The sequence below is a fragment of the Cordyceps fumosorosea genome, assembly GCF_001636725.1.
Source record: "Cordyceps fumosorosea ARSEF 2679 chromosome Unknown scaffold_2, whole genome shotgun sequence".
Classification (NCBI taxonomy): domain Eukaryota; kingdom Fungi; phylum Ascomycota; class Sordariomycetes; order Hypocreales; family Cordycipitaceae; genus Cordyceps; species Cordyceps fumosorosea.
The window spans coordinates 97,822-113,964 of record NW_017387302.1 but is presented as its reverse complement, the minus strand read 5'-3'; the positions used below and the strand labels follow the sequence as shown (position 1 = coordinate 113,964).

The following is a 16,143-nucleotide window of genomic DNA, read 5'->3' as shown; positions in this document are numbered from 1 at the left end:
TCGAGGCATCCCCCGACAATGTACATTCATGCTTCACTGGAACATGGCCCTTGACTTCATTCCTTTACTACGTCGTTTATTTCTCGCCTGTTCTTCTTTCGAGAAACCACTAAGAGAGCTTGGCTTACTCTTTTGCGTTTGGTTCTTTTACCCCTTTGCGTCATCCGTCTTTCGTTTATCCTACCTTGGTCTTCTACACGAGTCTTTATTATCTTTTGTTACATAGGGAGGCTCAACCTGTGTCTTTTTGCAATACAGAAAAGTCTTGAAGAGGTTCCGTTTTGCCTCGTTTCCGCTGCTTCTTGTTCATTTTGTTGTTGCCACTTTTATATATATATAAATCTCGATTCTACAAAACGAAAATCGGGGCGATTTATTCCCATCACTGGATTTGTACATTCGAGCGCTGGCATAACGTGTAGGAGGGAACTTCGTTTGGGATGGGTTCGTCTTTTGGGGGGATCTACATCTTTTAACCTTGAGAGTTTGAAACCAGCTGGATTTTTTGTTCGCCTTCTTGAGTTGATACGACAGCTTAATGTTATTTTGTGTAATACCGCAGCAGCTTTCTACTCTACATTGTCGGTGAAGCCGACAAGATGAAATGAATCTCGAAACGAGTTACGTCCCCCAAGGTGTAGTATTTGTCCTCCTCCCCAGTTTAATTAGAGTTACATCAACGCCATGAATGCATCCCGTCCTGTTTTTCCAACTTATTTTTATAGACTACCGTGTTTGTAATAGTATGCACGTCTTTATATATATGGAGATCGCGAGCCGCCACGAGAGCCGCCACGAGCTGCTAGCCTGAGGCGGCCATAAACACGTCTCTTCTTCGGCCCTCAACTTCTTGGCCTTTCCTTTTCACGTTCCAAGAGAAGCGTGAGCTGACTCTTGGTGCGCCCCAGGGGCAGGACTACGGAGCTGCTCGGCTGCGTTGGTGTCAATCGCGTCTCTCGCAAGGACGACGTGGACGACCCCCCGTGTGAGCTGGGCTCGTCTCTAGGAAAGTTCGATATCGATATCTGCGGCAGGCTCGGTATGCTCCCAGACTGGTCAATTATGGTACCCTGCACGGCCACGTTGGTTGTCGAAGAAGTCGCCGCGGTAAAGAGGGAGCGCGTTGGGTTGGCCATGGACAGCTCTGTGTGATCGGACGCCGCTTCTTGCTGTGAGCGACGCGTAGCTTTTTGCTTTCCTCCGGCAGTTTTATCGCGGGCTGGCGCTGTTGATGGCTCTTTTCCTGCATCTTGTGTAAGACTGTTAGAATTTTGCGTCGTTCTACTTGAGCGTTGGCGGCTGGCATCGCCTGAACTGGTGGTGGGTTGGCCATCATTCCGATTTTGGTGCGCCTGCAGGGTTGGGGATCCGTTACATGTGGGCTGATTTCTGGTCGCAGATAACTTGGAAGTCAGGCCAGTGTTTGCCGTGGGTAGCTGTGAGTTCTTTGTATCAGAGCCGTTTGCCAGGGTACTTCCTGATGACGGAATATCACTCTCGGCATCATCTTCCTCTGCGGATTCGTGGGGCGAAACGAAGCGAGCAGTAGCAGTATGCCTGGTAACGTTTGTAGACGAGCTGCCTGCCTTTTTCAGGATAGGAGGCGGCTGCGAGGGACGAAGAGCGCTGGAGGAGGAGACTCTGGCGGCAGCTCTCTCATTGTGTCTTCTAGTCGATGCCGATTTTTTTCCGGCATCGTTGTGCAGATTTCTTTGTATATGAGCCATAATCATTTCAACGGTCAACGGTGCGGCCTAATCTAGGGTCAGCGGAGGTCGGGCAGGAATGGAGAGAAGTAGAGGCAGAACGGCTTACATCTGGTCCTTCCCATCTATTCGGCGGCCCTCTTAACGGGACAACTGTCGGCCCAAGGGAAATGTCTTCAAAGATTCGGGCTAGAACGGGGCCGCTCAGTTTAGAGCGGTCACTGCCCCAGACATGCCACCAGAAATTCTCTAGACGACGAGCGGTTGGGTCCTTGAGCTTTTTGTTGGTTGTGGTGTATACTGGAGGCGGAAACATGCGAGTCAGTAGGTAGGTAGCCCCGCGATGCGGTGAGTCAGGCTTACCGTGCCAGTACTGGTGCACCTTGTCGGCGGGCAGGGTAGAGTAGGCGGCCACTTCGTCGTAGACGGTGCTAGAGTTGGTGAGGATGCCCTTTGGCAGCGTTATAGATCCGGGGATGTCCATGGCGCAGATAGTGCAAGGGGCGGCTGCAAAGGGCAGCAGGGTATGGGGTTGAAGGATGGAAGAATCACGAGCGGGTGGGCGCTTCGAGGATGGAGGGAGGGAAAACGGGTTCAATGTCCGCGTGCCTGAGAGGAGGACCTGGGTCGGACGACACCGCCGTGCTGTTGTGTAGCCGATGATGGGAACGCAAATGCAGATACCGGAGCCGGAGAGGTGGCGATTGTCAGAGGCTATACCCGATGATGAAAGTCCATTGTTGCAGTAGTCCAAGGTTTGATGTTGTCGAACATTTAAGTGGTCGTTTATTGAGATGCAGAGAGAGAAGAGACGAATGCTTCAGAGTTTGGAGGCCTGGTTGGCTTCGACTGTCCGTCAAGACCGAGGCGGGAAGAAGTCGGCGCAGCACGAGGTCGAGATAGCGCTAGCAGCAACAAGTCCTTCCCCCCCCTTGCTAGTTATAATGCGGGGCCGAGATGCGAGCAGCGAGATAAATTAAGCGGCGACCAATACACGGGACAGGCTGAATGATATTCAGGCACGTTGAACTGCTTCTTCGATTGGGAGTGACGAAACGAGGCGGCTAAGAGGAATGGGGTTCAAAGGAGATTTGAATCTCACTGATGAATCAGGGTCGGACGGGTGTGATGATGGATGGGGCGGGTTCTTTGCCAAAAGCCCTTCCTTGGCTTGAGTTGAGCGAGGGGATTTGCCAGGGCAGAGTGAAGTAGGGAGAAGGCCTACGTAGCTACTAATCAACTAATAACTCGTACTGCGTGGGTAGAAAGAGGAGAAAGAGGAGCTTGGCTGGCTGGTCATCTGATAGGTGACCTGATCTACTAGCAGGGCTCGATGCAATCTTTCAGGTCGAGAAAATCACGGCCGCGACACAGTGATACCCGCCATTATTATCGGCCGTCTAGTCAGTTGTTAGTCTAGAATAGCGTTTATAAATTCCAGGGTGCTACCACACGCGATAAAATGCTGCCAGGTAATCGGACTAATGAGACGAAAAGAGTTGATTGATTGATCCATCTATTACTGCGGGTTGCTAGAGCTCGAAGAAGGATTTCCATGCAAAGGAAGATACCAGGAAACAGCCAAAATCGCAGCCAGCAGCATCAAGAGAGTCAGGTATGCAATTAATTTATGTAGACCGTGCACTCCGCCACGGCCGAGCCCAGTACCACGGCTAGGGCAAACTTTGCTTCCCCCAATGCCACATTACTTATCATAGCAACGATAGAACCAACACTGCTCACAAAGGCAGAGGCGGAGGGAATAGCGAGCACATGGGCATTGTCCAAAAGTCACAATATAAACACACACCTCTTACTCCGTCGAGAGCAACCCGCACCAAGAATGCGTCTCACAAAGAGCAAGTGACCAAGAAAGTGTCTCACAAAAAAGCCAGTGCGTCACGCGGCCCTTTTTGCACCAGGGGCCGACCACACAAACAAGAATCGAGGGGCATCTGCCTCGTGGTAAACAAGGAAGCTGTACGTGCAACTAGCCAGGAAGTTGCTTCTGCAGCGCCACGATCCGCACCGAGTACCAATGTTGGATTACCCTTCTTCTATCCTAGCTGAAATTCTAGGCAATATCAATTGTGGCTTATGGGCCATATATGAGCACCGCATTGCATCTTCTTTTGAAGCACACCATCATCTCCAGCAGTTATTTGGTGCCTCTCATGAAGCTATTAACTAGTTCATTACGTGAGAGTGTATCCGCCATCCACGCGCAAGTCAACCCCATTGACATACTTGCTGTTCTCCGAGAGCAAGAAGATGACAGGCCCCATCAAATCACTAGGATCGCCCATCTTACCCATCGGAATGAGGGATACCCATTTCTTCTTGAGCTCCGGGTTCTCGTCAAGAATCTTCGCAGTCCTATAGTTAACCGCATTAGTACTCCAAAATCCCGTTCAATCCGGAGACCACTTACAAAGCCGTCATCATGTATCCAGGGCTCAGACAGTTGACTCGGATGTTAGCGTCAGCCCACTCAACTGCAAGGGAAGCCGCGAGATGACGCACACCAGCCTTGGAGACGTTGTAAGGCCTATGAAGCAGCCGATTAGTCCTCATTACACTATATCATCATCGCTACGAAGCACCACTCACGTCTGAGGCTGGGGCACGTTGACAATAGAGCCAGACATGCTACCAATCAGGACCATGCTTCCAGGCGCCTTGCGCTCCATGAGATGACGCGCGACAGACGTGGCGAATAGATAGGTGCCGTCGACGTTGACCGCCCACAGCTTGCGCAGGCGGTCAATGGGATAGTTGACAGCCTCGTAGTTTTCGGTGAAGCCAGCCGACGTGACGAGGCTGTCGATCTTGCCATGCTGCTCAATGACTTCGGCGATGCAAGCATCGACAGAGGCAGGGTCAGAGACGTCCGAGAAGTGAGCGGTGACTTTGGGGACACTAGAGCACAATTTTGTTAGAGAATGAGCTGAGAGGGAAGGGTCCTGCGAGAGAAGAATAAACAGCAGCAAAGGACTCACCGTTCAGCATTAGGATTCTCTCGCATGAAGGCCTCGACCAGAATCTTGGTCTGCTTCTCAGCCTCCTCCTCTGTAAATGCATCAGTACCAGAACACGGCGGTCACCAGCCTCAACACGACCCGACTCACTGTTCATGTCCACCAGGGCGACGTCAGCGCCCGAGTACACCATGCCCTGGGCGATGACGAGTCCCAGGCCGCGCGCTCCGCCCGTGACGAGGCCCACGTTCCTGTCCAGGGAGAAGGTCTGCAGCGTCGGCTTGACGTACTGGCCGCCGGCGCGGCGCACGGGCTCGCTCGGCAGCTCCTCCTCAGGCGGGAAGGGAATTTCAATGTCCGAGTCGGTCTGCGAGTGGCTGCCCGGTGTGTTGCGGCGCGGCGGTCCGTTGTGCAGGGCGGCAGCGGGCGACCACGACGCCGGGCGGCCCGCAAAGGCCGAGCTGGCAACGGTGCAGCGGCGCGCGGCATTGCGCATGAGCGGGTAGAACAAGCGCGGGGCCATTGCGTAGGATTTGTTTTCGATAATGTATTATATCAACCTTGAGCTGCCTCGATGCACCCAATTGGTTGAAATCGACGTGTCTTGCTCGGTGTAGAGCTGAGGGGTCAGCCAGCAAAAGCACCTCCCGCAGGACTAGCGCTGATGGTGACGACAGAGATTCAGTCTCTCAAGCAGGGCAGGGAGACCAGAGAAAGGGGCAAGGCGGCAGGCAAAATTTCAACTTTTCGAGACAGGAAAGAAGGAGGAGGAGGAGGAGGAGGAGGAGAAAGAGAAACACTCTGCAGTTAAAGAACTTTGAAGAAAGAGGAGGGAGAGAGATGGAAGTGTAGCTGGGCGGGACGTGGGTAGGACTGGCTGGCCAAAATTATAAGCATCCCTGCCTGCATGACTAGGTTCCAGAAAAGCTTCAAGGCAATTGACAAGTCTCCGATGATCGCTTGCCTCTACGTCTAGGTAAAAATTCGCTACGTCTGCCGGGGTCAGCATCCCTCTGTATTTCGTCACTTTGTCTACCCTTTGGCCATTTAGGTCTTCCCCGCCACGATTTCTTTTTATGGAGTTGCACGCCTCGAGCTTCGCTTTATTACACGCCCCTCTCGGTGGAGAAGAAAGAGCTACAAGAGGGCCTGCGAGCTCGGCTCGCGTTGATCTGCACAATAGTAAGTCGGGGATATGGGTAAGGAAGGTTGAAGAAGGGCTTGTTCTGTAGAATTGTTTGAGGTGTGAAGAAAGGTAATACTAGTGACAGAATAGGGATAGCCGGTGATATAATGAGCAGTTCTTCCGGAAGTTTCTAGTCCGAACTGTCTAACTACTCCTTACCGTATTGTGGTATCTTGAGGAGATATGAGGCTCGGCACTGAGATACTGTCGTCGCTTTGTCGTCCAGAGACTTGAGTAAAGAGCGCGTAGAAAGCTTCATCGCTACCAATTGGAAGTACAGGTAGCATAAATGACGAAACCAGGGTACGTCAAGGCCTATCTTTTCCACCTTGCTAAAACACTCCTCCAGTATTTCGTTCCATCGCCCCAAATAACTAGACAGCCCTCGATGGGTTTTCTGTGGTACCTAGTAATCACCAATGACTTAATTATCCATATTTAGTCCGCGAATTATCTTTTAACGTTGCCAGTCCCGTTTACAGCAATAAAATGCCTTGCCTCGTGTCAGTCAACAGTTTATCAATACCGGTTCCGACAGGATCCAAACTCCACCGCATCTCTGGATCGACCACTAAAACGAGATTTTTCCTTTTTTTTTAAAAAAAAAAAAGAAAAAAAAAAGAAAAAAAAGACAGACTCTGTCATCAACACACACGTCACTCAAACGGGTAGAAAATACTAACAAGTCGTCTTCAATACACGGTGTATAGACACCGCCCTCACGCCGACAAGGACAACTTGCGCTCCGACTTCCCCGATGGCCGTCCACATTTCTAGGCAGCAAAATAAATCTCAGACCACCTCTTAACGCCGGTGGCTTGAAATGGCCCTTCTGGATTCTTCACTAGCCGACAAAGCAGTACACGCCCCTAGCTCTGCAAGCCACAGCTCCCTCCACTGTCGGAGTGTCGGGGACTGGCGACCATCTCCCCGTCTGATCTCTACATGTTCGTCAAGCGCGGACATAATACGCGAAATGCACATCGGCTTCTAAATGCGTCAATTGCAACGAATAAACAAGTATACATGCAGCTTCATGTCTGCCTCCGCTGTGCGCCAGTCATGTTAATATCCTCTACAAGTGTATTTTCCTGCATCGGCTTCTCTGCCAACCGCCAGCGTCGTCACAAACTGCCCCTCAAACACCATTAGGCATTCGCGTACTGCTTGTTGAACGCGCGCCCAATGACCATTCGTCGAATCTCCGACGTGCCTGCACCAATCTCATACAACTTGGCACTGCAGAGAACAACTTTGTTAGCCAAATGAACAAGCTCAAGTCATGTATCAAGGTACCAGGGCACTTACTCTCGTAGCAGCCGCGAGGCCGGCATCTCCTCCACGTATCCCATGCCGCCCAGGAGCTGTATACAATCCAGCGAGCACTCCGTCGCGCGCTCCGCCGCGTACAAGATGGCGCCGGCGCAGTCCTCCGTGCGGATCCGGCCCTGCTCGTCGACCGCGCGCGCAGTCGCGTACGTGTACGCCCGCGACGCCTGCAGCTTGGTGTGCATGTCGGCCAGCTTGCCCTGGACGAGCTGGTTGTGCGCGATGGGCTGGCCGAACTGGCGCCGCTGGTGGCTGAACGGCAGCGCGACGTCGAGCGCCGCCTGCATCAGGCCCAGCGGGCCGGCGCTCAGCACCAGCCGCTCCAGGTCCAGGCCCTCCATCAGCACCCGGACACCGCCGTTGACCTTGCCGAGCACGTTCTCGGCCGGCACGAAGACGTTGTCGAACATGAGCTCGCCCGTGTTGCTGCCACGCATGCCCATCTTGTCGAGCTTGCGCGCGCAGCTGAACCCCTTGGCCGTCGTGTCGACAATGAAGGCCGTGATGCCCTTGGACCCCTTCTCCGGCTCCGTCTTGGCGTAGACGACGATGACGTGCGCGTCCGGCCCGTTGGTGATCCACATCTTGGAGCCGTTGAGCACGTAGCCGCCGTCCACCGCCTTGGCCATCGTGCGCATGCTCACCACGTCGCTGCCCGAGCCCGACTCGGACATGGCAAGCCCGCCGATGCTCGTGCCTGCAATCAGACCTGGCAGGTACTTCTCCTTCTGTGTCGGCGAGCCGTTGAGCTGCAGCTGGTTGACGCAGAGCTGCGAGTGCGCCGCGTAGCTCAGAGCGATGGACCCCGACGCGCGCGACAGCTCCTCCATGACGATGCAGTGGGCCTGGTAGCCCAGCCCCAGCCCGCCCACGTCCTCGTCGGCCGTGATGCCCAGGAAGCCCGCATCGCCCAGCTTCTGCCACATCTCGTGGGGGAACGCGTTGGACTTGTCCGTGTGCGCGGCGACTTCCTCGGAGATCTCGCGTCGTGCAAATTCCTGTACCCGCTCGCGGAGTTCCTCCAAGTCCTCGGTGGCGGGCGGCGCGAAGCCCTTGGGGTGCTTCGACGAGTGCAGGCGAGACTGCAGCGACGTCACGGTGATGGCGGGACGCAATTGTCTGGCGGTAGGGCGCGCCAGTACTCTAAATGCTTTTAAGCTTGACATTGTGAGTTCGTACGGTCGGATTTTGTGTAAAAATAAAAAGGCAGCTCGCCAAAAATATTGCACAAGAAGAAAAGCGGCGGGAGAGATGAAAAATGCAGGAAGAAGGATGCGTTGCCTTGCAAATGTGCTGGTTCCCCGGATTCTGGCGGCCGAGTGTGTTCAGCGGCTCACGTGTCGGCTTAATGCGGCTGGACGCGGCGGCTGGTTACCCCAGGTTTCGCGACCGGCGATGGGTTCGGCTTAAGACCTGCCAACCCATCTTACTAGAAGCTCGAGTCCCCGTTTGCGTGCGAGACAACACACCAAGCACTTTTCCCTCCCTCGCTCGGCTCAATTTACCCAAGGAAAAACGCATCAGAAGAGACCTAGCAGGTACAATTGTTCAAGGACTGCCTGCGCAGAAACTCAATATCTGACCTCCTCATCCTCCCTTCCTGCCAGCGCATCGAAAAGCACAGACGCCATGTCCTTCTCGCGACCCTCGCAACAGGCGATACGCCTCGGTCGCCAGTCCGCCGCCCGGCTCAGCCGCCCGGCGCTGCGCGGCGTCGCAAACCTCAGCTCGCCGCACCAAGCGGCCGCCATCTCTCGGATCCAGAGCAACGTCGACACCTCGTCGGACGAGTACCGTGAGAATCGGGCGCAGATGGCCGACGTCATGGCGCGGATGCAGGACCTCGCCACCCGCATCCAGCTCGGCGGGCCGGAGAAGGCGCGCGCGAAGCACCTCGCCCGCAAGAAGATGCTGCCGCGCGACCGCGTCACCGCGCTCATCGACCCTGGCACGACCTTTATGGAGCTCTCGCCCATGGCTGGCCACGAGCTGTACCCCGAGGCCGACGTCCCCGCCGGCGGCATCATCACCGGCGTCGGTGTCGTTGAGGGCGTGACCTGCGTCATCGTCGCCAACGACAGCACCGTCAAGGGCGGCACGTACTACCCAATCACGGTGAAGAAGCACCTTCGCGCCCAGGCCGTTGCTCAAGAGAACAAGCTCCCGTAGGCTTACAGCCCTAGTTCCAGAAACTCCATCTTCCGCCTCCCGATCTTGCTAACCTTGTCCCAGCTGCATCTACCTCGTCGACAGCGGCGGTGCCAACCTGCCTCACCAAGCCGACGTTTTCCCCGACCGTGACCACTTTGGCCGCATCTTCTACAACCAGGCGCGCATGAGCGCCCAGGGCATCCCGCAAATCGCCGTCGTCATGGGCCCTTGCACCGCCGGCGGCGCCTACGTCCCCGCCATGAGCGACGAGAGCATCATCGTCCAGGAGCAGGGGCACATCTTCCTCGCCGGGCCGCCCCTCGTCAAGGCCGCCACCGGCGAGGTCGTCAGCCACGAGGACCTCGGCGGCGGCAAGATGCACTCCTCTGTCTCCGGCGTCACTGACTACCTCGCCGTCGACGACGCCCACGCCATCGTCCTCGCCCGCCGCAGCGTCAGCAACCTCAACTGGCCGCAGCGTTCCGCCGCCACCAACCCACCGCCCGCGACCACCTTCTCCGAACCCCTCTACGACCCCGAGGAGCTTCTCGGTATCGCCGCCACCAACCTCCGCAAGCCCATGCCCATCCGCGAAGTCATTGCCCGCATCGTCGACGGCTCCGAGTTCTCTGAGTTCAAGCGCGACTACGGCACCACGCTCGTCACCGGCTTCGCCGAGATTTACGGCCAAAAGGTCGGCATCGTCGCCAACGACGGCATCCTCTTCGCCTCCTCCGCCGTCAAGGGCGCCCACTTCGTCGAGCTCTGCACGCAGCGCGGCATTCCACTCGTCTTCCTCCAAAACATCTCCGGCTTCATGGTCGGCTCCGCCTCCGAGCGCGAGGGCATCGCCAAGCACGGCGCCAAGCTCGTCACTGCCGTCGCCTGTGCAGACGTGCCCAAGTTCACCATCGTCGTCGGCGGCAGCTACGGTGCCGGAAACTACGGCATGTGCGGCCGCGCCTACAGCCCCAGATTTCTCTGGATGTGGCCCAATGCCCGCATCGGCGTCATGGGCGGCGAGCAGCTGACTGCCGTCATGGAGACGGTGGGACAGAAGGCAGACCCCGAACTTCGAGAAAGGATCGATCGCGAGAGCGATGCCACCTTTTCATCCGCTCGTCTCTGGGTACGTATTGACACAACAATTGTTTCCTCTCCCTCATACACACGCTAACATTGCTGGAATAGGACGACGGCATCATCCCTCCCCAGCACACTAGACATTACCTCGGACTCGGTCTCAAGGCTGCCATGGGCGGTAGAAACGAGGTCAAGGCAGGAGATACTAAATTCGGTGTCTTTAGAATGTAAAATATAATAGGGAAACACCATGACAAAGCAATTTAGACGAAATGCATGCAACGAGGCTTCTGTCGCCAAACAACTGCATGGTGCTTTTTCCACCAGCTTCCGAAGGTTATACTTTGTGTGCGTGAGCAGAACTGACACTGAAATAAACAGGGCTATCTTCTGAAATTTTGCTACAGATGTAACGTGGTATCTAGTCCGGAGCTCATCAACGCCGGCCGGTGCTATCATCGCCTGTGCGGCTATAAACAGTTCATGGTAAAAAACGAAATAAGAACAGCACATTCCCAATCCTTATACAAGACTTGATCCCTTCATCTTCATGCGCAATTGCATCGTAATGCGGGCTAGATTCCGCAGTCGTGTCTGCCCCCTGCAGAACTCACCCAGTCTTTACACCCCCAACAAGTCCATTTCCGATATCGATGCGAAGGTCGACAAGGTTGATGGAATTACCATTACCAATAGTAATATTAGAAGCCTCCTTTTGAGTAATTTTGGGGGCGTTGCTGGAATACGCTGTAATGATCTTTGTAAGGAATGTTTGCACATCGCTCTGCGCATCTTGTGCATTGTTCACGCCGCGCTCCTGGAGAACAAAGAGTACAGAAACTCGGCAGAAGTCAATAACAGTATCAGTGGCATTAAACGGTTGGTCGTCGTTGTTTCGAATACGAATGATGCCGGCATCAGTTTCTGGGCTGGCCAGTCGTGGGTTCGTGTTTGTGCTGTCAGATCCAAACTCTCCATTGGTGATTTGCCCAGGCAATGCGGTGCTGAGTTGTCGTGTTGCCCTTTTCACTTTTGGGATCGCTTGCTTTTCAAAGGTCGCCGAGGATGAGCGACCATTAAATGTAACAAGCGAGTTTTGCGCGATGCAAGAAAGGCCGCTAGCATTGATATTAGCCAATATCGAGGTCCCTGATAGTGGAACAGAAAAGTTGGAATTTGCCTCAGCAATGAGCCTTGGAAGAGCCTGGCCAAGGGTCACGTTTTTGATCATCGATGTCTTGTCGGCTGATACGAGATCCGTCGTTGTGCAGCCCGCTGATCCGACAGTACCACAATCTGGGCCAGTGAAGCCCCCAGTGCATATGCAAGAGCAGGTACCATTAGCAATAACATTGGTACCGCCATTCAGGCAAGTGAGATCGATTCGGCACTTGTCTATTTCACTCTTGTTTGAAGAATCATTTTTGTTGAAGACAAACAGTTCGAGTGGGACAGCGATAGCGGCAATAATGATGCAGAGAAGCAGGATCGCGGCCACAATAACGGCCCAGAGTGGAAGTCCGCAGCAACGACGTTTGGGACCACCTTTCTTGTTTGCTTTCTCAGCTTCGCCATTCGGGCCAGATCTTAGTGGCCATCCACCTTGCCCAGGCCATGAGGAGCGGTTCGGACCGTTGTTGAATTGGGGCGTTGATACTGGCGGTGGGAAGGCTGCGAGCATGTCGGAGAGTCCAGAACCAGGACGGCCACCTGAATGAAGATGTGTTAGCTGATACTTGAATCATATTCATGAATACAGAAACCTACCTCGAGTATCCCCACGCCCCTCGCTGCTGAGTTGCTTCTCACTAAGAAAATCGCTCAGGTTGTCCATTCGACTGGTGGGCCGTTTGCCTTTATCTATCATAGCCGCAAGTTTGGTTGCTCTGCGAATGAGATCCGGCAAGCTGGTAAGGCTACCTCGTGACTCAGCTTCTCTTACTGCGTCCATGTCAATGCGAAGTCCCTGTTTGAGGGCTGAGCTGCGAGGATTTGCAGGTGGGCTTTGACCCATGCGAAAAACAGCGGGAGCGCCAGAACTTGCGGCAGCGTAGGCCTGAATAATGTCATCCTTGCCTGACTCTCCTGCGTCCAAAGGCTGTCTTTGAGTGCCAAGAACGTTCCAAGACATCCTCTTATCACTGACACCGGCGCCTCCGACTGTCCTGTTTGTGCCAATAGGTTGCTGCTGATTCGGAGGGACGAGAATGGCAGCAGAGTCAAGCTCAACCGGTTGAACCAGTCGTCTGTCATCACCAAAGTCTCCGTAAATTGACCGTGGGCTGGCGTCCGTAATAGATTCTTCATAAAATGTCTCCGCATTCGGGTTGCGGTTGTCCTCTATAGCGGAGGGCCAGTTCTCAGGCATCGCAGCACTAGAGGCGTAAGAGCCGTGAGACCTTGCATACGGATTCTCCTCGATGATGGGAGAAACGAAAGAGGCATTGGAGTAAAACGACGACGCGCCCCTTCGGCTGGATGGGGGAGGTCCGAGAATGACACCTTTTTTCTGTAGGCTCGCCTGGCTCATAGAATTTGCTGAAGGGAGGTCCGTTATGTATCCGGCACTGGGGGAATACTGTACAGAAGAGTATAGCGAGCCTGGGGAAGGTTGGCTATAAACGCTGTCCTGTGGGCTTTTGATAGTGCGTACTGGTGCAATGAATAGAGGGGTTGGTTCTTGCAGGCGAGTTTGATCAACCATGGAAGGAATTCGGCTTGGTCGGGGAGGTCGCTGAGGTGCCTGGGGTGGTCTGTTGGCAGGAGGTCGGTACGAGCTGGGAGAGCCAGCAGTTCCAGTCGGCGAGGGGGTCTCGGGTGGCAGGTATTGAGGCATCGGGCTCGGTCTGGATATCAATTTTCCAGCGCCACCTTCATACTGTGCTATGCCTTTTTGCTTGAAATTCCTGGAACTAGATGATGATGTTGAATCTGCTGTGCCGGGTGCAGACGGATACACAGGTGAAGGAGCTTGTGTGTCTCCCGCTTGCCGCTGCTCGGCCAGCATTCGTGCTCTAGCGACAGAACCGGGTTCTAGTACTGGCGAGTCCATTCTACTGCCATTATACCGATCACCCATCTAGCTTGCCAATGTACCACTATGCAGTAGAAATCGTTTCGGATATCTGGGCTGAGTTGGGTCGCACAGGGTGCACAGGCTGAGGTTGGACGTCGATGCAAACAGAACAACGGTGTTTGTGGCGCGGCGTGTAACAGCGAGGGCGCGGGTTGTTTTTTGTCTGCAGCTTCCCACTGATTAGTATAAGAGTAAAAGCGCCGCGATTATATTGCTGTCAGAGCAGATCCTGGGGGGCAATAATCGAGTTGCTATTGTCCAACTATATTCAACCGGTGGAGTGGCAGTGAGACATGGTGCTAAAAATGGAAAACCTACTGGACCTGGTGGGTGCGGCTTTCAGATGTGTCGCGAGACAATAACTACAATGCCCTTCTCGTTTGCGCGCGCGAAAGGTGAAAACCAAGTGTCAATCTCACAGGTGTCGTCGGCCCAGCCAAGATCGAAACAGATTTTGCGTACTCCGACTCTAGCTCGAAAGTCGTATCCCGAGAGTCGAGTTGTTCGCTGAACGTCAATGCACGCCGAGAGTGGTGGTGTTTCAGGCACCAACCAGCCTTATCAACAGAGCAATGTTGTGGTATGGGCGCAGCAGTAGAACTATTGCCGCATGCTAACGATGCTGCAGCCACTCGGGGATGAGAAAAAAACGTGCTGGAATGGAAGAGAAGTCCGCGTCTGCGAGTGCGAGGAACGGTAGGCGCTGAGTACCAAGTGAGAGTGTGTCGGTGGATCGGCGAAAGGAGCGTTCGAGGGAAAGAATGGCAGGAAATCGGCCGTCGCGGTGTATGGAAAAGAACGAACAAGGCCAAGACCAAGAGAGAGCCACGAACGGTAAACGAAAGGATGAAGGAAAGAAGCGAAAGAACGAAAAGAAAAATGAGCGTTTGGGAAGGAGCGGCAGGCTGTGCAGCGCGAGAAAGGAACGGTGCTGGAGGAAATGAAAGGTCAAGAAGGCAGTTCGGCGATGTGGGAATACCAGGCACCAGCCAACAGAAAGAAATCAACTCGCTGATGGAGGATAGTGGCGCCACCAGGGTACCCTTTGTTGTAGGAAGTAGAAAGGAAGAGAAAGAGAGGCGGGAGAGGCAGGGAAGCGCACAGCCCTCTGCAAGAGTGTTGCGGGAGGTAATTTAGCCGTTGGCGAGATGGAGATGAGCGCTAGAATAAAAGAGGTACGGCAGATGGGGAAGCGAAAGAGGACGCAGAGTTGGAAAAGTGACAAATAACAAAACTGCTATCTGAGCCTATGGACACTACGAAACTGCCTTAAGTTACGTTGGTTTACCACTAACATGGGGAAAATCCTGCCTACTGTAAAGCCATCCTGCGACGGCGGAGGCCGACAAGCAGAGGTCACTGAGTTATTGATTGGGGATTGCCTGAGGGGAGGCGTGGCCCAACAGCGGCACCTGCAGAACGGGTAAGCACCAATTAACGCCCAAAACGCGCTAGCAAAAGACGCCAGTAGAAGAAGGGAGAGAGAAAGAAGAAAGAAAACGGAGGACGTGGCTGCGTAAAAAACGCAGGCTGTCTCGCGGGTTAGGGACGAAGGTCGTATTGCAAAAGCGATCCCACGATCTCGTTGGCCCGTACGGAGTACTTTTTACTCCATTGGGCAACACGGAAGCAAGGGGGCGGTCTTGGTTATTTACAGGGGGGTCGCACTCATACCACCACCAACGGCGGCGGGAGCACAGGAGCCCACCAGCACGCAGCGCTAGCAACCTGCGGCGGCGGCTTGCATGAACGGCTCGCCAGAAAACTGGAGTTTCTGTCAGGGGCCAAGCCTGCTGGATTCGTTGAGGCGGCCCCAGGTGTCGTGAAGTTCCTTTGTTGGTGGTTACATGCTGGGAGGACAGGTCAGTTGATAAGTAAGTTGCGCTTTGTCCAAGGAAACCGAAAACATTGTCTTTACACACTCCAGAATAGCTCCGTATTGGTTTGCCATAAGACTCCTCATACCTATATTCCCGAGGTATACATAGGTTGTTACCGTTCTCATCAGGGTACCTTGTGTATTCATATGTACGTCGTATACGTGGTCTCAGCAGCATGACAGGGAATGTTACCTGCAGCTTGTTTCGGGTCGAGGGGAAGAGGGGTGAATACTAATTGGTTGCCAAAGTATTCCCTCTGCCAGAAAAGTCCTTCCTCCCATTACCAGGTGCTGGTTCAGCCAGCGCCTCCAGCCTTATCGAACGTCCTCCAAACAACAGTATAGCCTGGAGCTATTCGCCTTGGCCAACCATCAAAAGACACTCAGCGCCTTTTTTTTTCTTCTGATTAAATTGCATCCTCCTTGGCGGGGCCAGAGCGAGAAGGATAGGGAAAAAGGCACCCAATCGCCACGCGCAGGGTGGCATGATGGCCTCCATCTGCAACGCCGTGGCTTGTTCCAAGTTGAGACGGACCCGGGACAGTCTCCAGTCACAGGTCATCCGCCAGACATGCAGCAAACCTAACGTGGTGCGCAACAGCGGGCGTCCAATAGTTATCATTGGACCAAAATATCTGCCTGCTCCCAATACCAGTACCTACTAGCCATGGCACAGACCCAAATTAAAAAGGATTGTGCTGCACTGGGGAGACCCCTGGTCCAGTCCGGCCCGTTAGTTACCCAGCCCCAGTACG

General features: G+C 54.2%; 5 protein-coding genes across 5 annotated transcripts; 1 reads left to right on the top strand and 4 right to left on the bottom strand.

The window, feature by feature from the left end:
• Positions 1-842: 842 nt before the first annotated feature.
• ISF_01194 (hypothetical protein) lies at positions 843-2,190 on the bottom strand (the record flags this gene model as incomplete). Its single annotated transcript, XM_018844801.1, has 4 exons — positions 843-1,249; positions 1,475-1,754; positions 1,816-2,006; positions 2,070-2,190. The coding sequence occupies 4 exons, from the start codon at positions 2,188-2,190 to the stop codon at positions 843-845; spliced, it is 999 nt and encodes a 332-aa protein (XP_018707567.1).
• A 1,711-nt stretch (positions 2,191-3,901) lies between these two features.
• On the bottom strand, positions 3,902-5,207 carry ISF_01193 (NAD(P)-binding domain protein; the record flags this gene model as incomplete). The annotated part of the gene is made up of 5 exons (XM_018844800.1): positions 3,902-4,082; positions 4,138-4,254; positions 4,317-4,625; positions 4,706-4,775; positions 4,835-5,207. 5 exons carry the CDS (start codon positions 5,205-5,207, stop codon positions 3,902-3,904), a joined length of 1,050 nt encoding a protein of 349 aa, XP_018707566.1.
• A 1,811-nt stretch (positions 5,208-7,018) lies between these two features.
• Positions 7,019-8,365, bottom strand: ISF_01192 (Acyl-CoA dehydrogenase/oxidase; the record flags this gene model as incomplete). Its single annotated transcript, XM_018844799.1, has 2 exons — positions 7,019-7,109; positions 7,179-8,365. The coding sequence occupies 2 exons, from the start codon at positions 8,363-8,365 to the stop codon at positions 7,019-7,021; spliced, it is 1,278 nt and encodes a 425-aa protein (XP_018707565.1).
• A 463-nt stretch (positions 8,366-8,828) lies between these two features.
• On the top strand, positions 8,829-10,664 carry ISF_01191 (methylcrotonoyl-CoA carboxylase beta chain; the record flags this gene model as incomplete). The annotated part of the gene is made up of 3 exons (XM_018844798.1): positions 8,829-9,364; positions 9,432-10,479; positions 10,542-10,664. The coding sequence occupies 3 exons, from the start codon at positions 8,829-8,831 to the stop codon at positions 10,662-10,664; spliced, it is 1,707 nt and encodes a 568-aa protein (XP_018707564.1).
• A 1,356-nt stretch (positions 10,665-12,020) lies between these two features.
• Positions 12,021-13,269, bottom strand: ISF_01190 (hypothetical protein; the record flags this gene model as incomplete). The annotated part of the gene is made up of 3 exons (XM_018844797.1): positions 12,021-12,143; positions 12,376-13,011; positions 13,087-13,269. The coding sequence occupies 3 exons, from the start codon at positions 13,267-13,269 to the stop codon at positions 12,021-12,023; spliced, it is 942 nt and encodes a 313-aa protein (XP_018707563.1).
• Between the last annotated feature and the right edge of the window lie 2,874 nt (positions 13,270-16,143).